This window comes from Mus pahari, chromosome 13 (assembly GCF_900095145.1).
Source record: "Mus pahari chromosome 13, PAHARI_EIJ_v1.1, whole genome shotgun sequence".
Taxonomy (NCBI): Eukaryota; Metazoa; Chordata; class Mammalia; order Rodentia; family Muridae; genus Mus; species Mus pahari.
This window is the reverse complement of record NC_034602.1, coordinates 20494067-20499497: the sequence shown is the minus strand read 5'-3', so window position 1 is coordinate 20499497 and position 5431 is coordinate 20494067. Positions and strand designations below refer to the sequence as shown.

Here is a 5431-nt window from a genome sequence, read left to right as displayed (position 1 = left end):
ATAGATAGATAGATAGATAGATAGATAGATAGATAGATAGAGATAGAGATAGAGATAGAGATAGAGATAGAGATAGAGATAGAGATAGAGATAGAGATATTTCTTCCTGCTATGGTGATCACCAATGACAAAATTATTTCATCACTACTTCATAAGTGTAACAGTGCTATGATTATGAATTGTAATGTAAATATCTGATATGAAGGATATCTTATCTGTAACCCCTGTGAGGGAGACAACACAAGGTTGAAAACTGCTAACATAGAGGTCAAGTGCTTACTGTTGTATCCAAAGAGCCAAATTGAGTTCCAGCATCCACACCAGGCAGTTAATGGGTTGCCAGCTGTAACTCCAGTTCTGAGGAATTCTAAGGCTTTCCCAGGTACCTGCACTTCTGTGGTACACATAAACTCATAGAGCCAGACACACATTGAAATTAATAATAATAAATAAAAGATATCTTTTTTTAAAAAAGGAAAGAAATGAAAAGAACACTTGGAGATTCCTCCTGTATTTTTCCAAGCAGCTTTGTAATGTCTTTTGTTCAGCCTTTCATCTACTCTTGGATATGCTGTGTGAGATGAAAGTGCTTTTATATTTTGTTTATAGGTGTTTATTTTTCAGTAACATTCAGTGAAGAATCTGCTTTGTCCTTCTACATGTTCTTTATACCATTTTTGTAAAACAAATATAAAGTCTGTAGTTTTACGTAGGGGCTGTAATCTATCCTGTTGTTTTGTGAATGTGATTTTATGTTTTCTAATAAGCAGATTATATTGTAAGCATAGATGGTTGTGTCTTTCTACCATGTCAGATCTAATTACATAGCAATACTCTCGCAAGTAACATTCACATGCACAAGCAACAGTGGGGTTTGTTGGCAGCGATTTGCCAAGTAGTCCTAAGTCCTTGGTAGCTGCCTGATGCAAATCCAAGTTCTTTTATTCCAATCTTAACTCTCCAGTCACACAACATACATCACACAGTAATTGTGTCTCCATATAAGCATATACGTGGGCCATGGAGTGGCTACAGAGAATATAAGAGCCCACAGCAGAGTTCATGGAGTCCTAAGAGGCAACAGGAGACAGGCCAAGAGCTGACAGGGATGCACAGGGCTCCTGGGAATCAGGTCAGGAACCACACTACAGGTCTGATGGAAACCATGCTGCTGAGTCAAGCCTTGGGATCAGAGTTGGGTCCAGCCTCAAGGGCTAGTGAAGCTGCAGAAATGACATGCAGGGCTGTGAAGGCGACAGAGGTAAACGTCAAGACTGGTCCAGGTGGCAGGTGAATGGACAGCAGCAGGTCCAGATAAGTGGATGGATGGAGGAATGGCAATTCAGGTAGGTCACATCCTCAATAGGGGAGAAATTGCTGAAGCCCTGGTGACAGTCAGGACCTGTTGGTCCTTTGATACACATACTGAGTGGTCAGGTGACAAACTGGAGGCAGCAGTAGCCATTGCACTGTTAGATGCATCCTTATTCCAGAGGTCTAAGTGAGGATGTGTGTACATTTTCCTCAGTCCGATGTGTTCAGTAAATCCTTGGACTTGGTTTTCTTGATAGGTTTTTAATATGCCTGTGTGTATTTGTAGGGTCTCAATCTACACAGATAAATTGATTAGGCAACTCCCCTTTGACTGCTAACAATAAGTCATACATTGTTCTGTGCCTTTTTGGGTGGTGCCAGACAGATGCTGGTGTTTATATATGACAAGATACAGAGTCATCCAGCCTTTGGTACTCCCTCAAAATGTAGTCAGATGCTGCTTTAAAGCCCCCAGGACAAGGCACACCGTGAAAAGCCACTGTTTTCTATAGTATGGAGTAACTTAGAGCAGGACCAGCCTGACGCAGTATGCCTGTTCCAGGCTACTTTGATCTCTCTGCTTTGGGAATGGAGTTGGAAGTAAGATCATGTTGATGCCTTCAGCTTTATCTGTGTCTCAGAATTGCTTTGGTAATTTAGTATTTCATAATCCTATATGAAATCTAGAATGCTTTCCTATCCCTGTGGAAAATGTTATTGAAATTTTGATAGAAGGAGTCTATAGCATGGAGTCTGTAGGTATCTTAAGGTAGTATGATACCATACTACCTAGTATATGGAACTTATTATGTTGAAAGCTGGTTTATTCTTCAAAACCACAAAGATGTGTTGTTGAAATTTTGCACCATATCCATTGAGATAATCATTTGGTTTCTGTCAATTGTTCTGTTAAAGTAATGGATCACATTAGAGAGAGAGAGAGAGAGAGAGAGAGAGAGAGAGAGAGAGAGAGAGAGAGAGAGAATGTTAAATTGCCTATACATACCAAGGATAAATCCAACTTAATAATGATGCATAATCCCTTTAATTGATGGTTAAGTTTTGTTTGTTAGCATTTTGGTAAAGATTTCCACATCTGTGTTTACCAAGGAAACTGGCCTATAGTTTTCTTTTCTTGCAGTGTCCTTGTCTGCTTTTGGTATGAAAGTGGTGTTGGCTTTATAAAATCAAAATGAAAGTGTCTCTCTCTCTCCTCTCACTTTTGGAGAAGCTTGAAAATGATTGATACTATTTACCTTTTGAATGTGTGATGGATTCCAGCAGTGACTCTGTCAGACTTCAGGCCTTTTCTATCACAGAGCCTTTTTATGATTAGGGATTCAGTCTCCTTCTTCAGTTTAGGTCTGTGTGCACTTTGTTCGGGATTCAGTCTCCATAGGACTTATCCACCTTGTCACACTGGCTCTTTCCCACTATCCTTCCTATTCTCTGGTAACACTGTCCATGTCCTTACTTTCCACTTTAGCTACAGATTTGTCATCTCGTTACTTTAAAAAAAAAAAAATCTCCATTTTGTTCATCTTTTTCCTTGCGTCATTTGTCTTTATTTATTCTTGTCTGAAATTATGTCTTTTCTTTTTCCTCCTTTGGTTTTAGAGCATTCTCTTTTTAGGACCCAACTTAAATAATTGCATGTAGTACGCACACAGGTCCTCTTGCATAAGCTGTTTTAGGATTCTTCATTTTATCATCCAGTAAATAGAAGTTACCTTACCATCAGCATATGTCCAAATATAAATTCTAATCGAGGGACAGCAAGCACTTGACACTGCTGAAAGCTTATGAACTTTCTGGAAAGAAGTCTTTGCAAGTGTTATCTAACCCAAATGTTATGGTGTAGTCCACATTTCCACTGGCCGCAGATCCTGCTTAGTTACAGAAAAACATTTCACCATTGAAATCAGTGGAACCCTCCATAAACAGCAGAGCAGGATGTGCGTGCGTGTGTGCGTGTGCGTGCACGTGCACGTGTGTGTGTGTGTGTGTGTGTGTGTGTGTGCGCGCGCGCGCGTGCGTGTGTGTGCATGCGTGTGTGGCAGGTGGAAGGGACTGGGAACCTACTGGCTTGTCTGGTTTGCTGTTGGGAGGCAGAGTCACCACTGAAATCCTGGCTCCTTTCCACTGTTGATCCGCAGTTGCTCTTCCATCTGGCACAGTTTACATTTTATTAACAACAACAACTCAAGCGGAGGGTGCCTTCTTTCTCCCTACCCAAGAACCCTTCCCATGGAGTTGTTGTAACTTTCTGGAAATGAATTTACTCAAAGTGCTGATTAAAGTTTGTTTCCTTCCACCAGACACAAGGTTGTTGCTATTTTAGCATGCTCTTTTGCAGACATTCTTGATATGCTGGCATAAAAGAAAGCTGGCTGTTAGGCCACAGGTCTCAGGTCCAATTATAGACTATGGCACGGGTCTCCAGTGGCTAATGGGGCATGAAACTGGGGAGCAGAGAGACAGATGCCACACAAGGGCCTCTCTCCAGCCACGCTGCTTAGGTCTGTCCTATGTATTGGCAGTAGAAGCTTTGCATGACAGGTAGGTAGGACTCGGGGATGTGAAAGTGTGAGACTTATTTCAGAGCCAAAGCTGGAGATCAGTGTCTCCCACCGATGGTTTGTGCTGCGAGGTAGCATGACATACTCAATTTTTATAGACTTTTGGGTTAATCCTTAAAAATGGGAGCAGAAATATGTTATATGCTTTTCAATTAGTAAATTAACATTTTAATTTTATTAAAGGCGCAGCTTTATCTTACTGACTTTGCATTGCAGATGCAGAAGCTTCTCCATCAGAATCAACGCCAGCGGAACTCAAATAGCCCCGGATGTGCTATCGAAGACAACCTTTTTAGTTGCTATTTGTAGCATGACAATGGGCAGCTATATTTACAGGCTTCCATTCTATCTTATTAACTTAGAGTCTTATGGAACAATTTGCCATGAATATAGTTGAGATCACCGTAGCAAACACAGGGTAAGTGTGGGCTTTTGTTTCTTCCATTCCTCTGGTGTGGCCTTGCTGGCCTGCTGACCTCTGGGACCAAAGTCTTCCTGGAGCGGATCTCTAATATCCTGTCCGTGGTGTGGAGTGTTGGTGGAAGACTCTGAATGGGAAGAAATTGACAAAGCTGTAGCTTTTTCCTGCATTTGGTCCCATAATCTTTATAGAAACAATTTCCTATTACACAGAAATGACTAATTCCAGAGTCTCATGGTATAATTTGCTATAACAATATTGTATTATGCCTTGAAGTTTTAAGCATTTAATATAAAACATTATAACATTAGTTTGTACTTTTTGTTAATAGTTTGAGCACAAATTGAAGCCCAGGAATACTGAAAGTTTATTATCTTATATCCTTTAGGTTTTATATATATATATATATATATATATCATACAATATATGTAATCTCAATTAGGCAATTTTAATAGACTTCACAAAAATATTTTAATAATCAGACTGAATGCTCTTGTTTTATAAATTTCATTGTTGTTTCTATGTTAGCAATTAATATTAAAATATATTTTATATTTTATTCATTAATAAAACAACAGTCTTATCAGGAAAAGTTTCTAGAAAGCCAAATAGGGTGAATAGTTTAGTGTTATTCCTGGAATTAACTTATCATGCATTCACCTAGTTAAAGTCAAAATTTAATATTGGTTCTTTAACTGAAATACTTAATTGAGCACTTACATCTCTATTGCTTTAACAGAGGGATACTACTGCGGGAAAATATATGTAATATGTAAAAATATGAATGACTATATGTATTCAATAAAAATAATATACCACTGTAATGCAGCCACCTCTCTTCTTTTCCTTTCCCTCTTCTATCTCTCGCCTAGTTTCCCACCTCATTTATAAACACTTACCTGAGAGATCATTAAAGAACAGATATCAATAGTATAGAAGTCTTTAATTTTTTTAAAGGTTGTTATTGAAGTAACAAAACCATAACTCATATAAAGAGAATACTCTTGGAGGTAAAACCAGGTGAACAAGTCAGCCTAGGCCACTTCGAGGATCCAGGGTCAGCCCCATAGGTAACAGGTAACATATAGCTTTCAGGGTTTGGGTGTAAAATGTTCC

The 5431-nt window shown here is 39.1% G+C and overlaps 1 protein-coding gene across 1 annotated transcript in view; it reads left to right on the top strand.

Moving 5' to 3' along the window:
- The window catches only part of C13H7orf57 (chromosome 13 C7orf57 homolog), a 23125-nt gene extending 17988 nt beyond the window's left edge, over positions 1–5137 (top strand). Inside the window, exon 7 of the mRNA XM_021210966.1 lies at positions 4110–5137. Coding sequence (XP_021066625.1) covers positions 4110–4156 — 47 coding nt within the window. The 3' untranslated portion in view covers positions 4157–5137. The remainder of the gene's footprint in view (positions 1–4109) is intronic.
- The last annotated feature ends 294 nt before the right edge of the window (positions 5138–5431 follow it).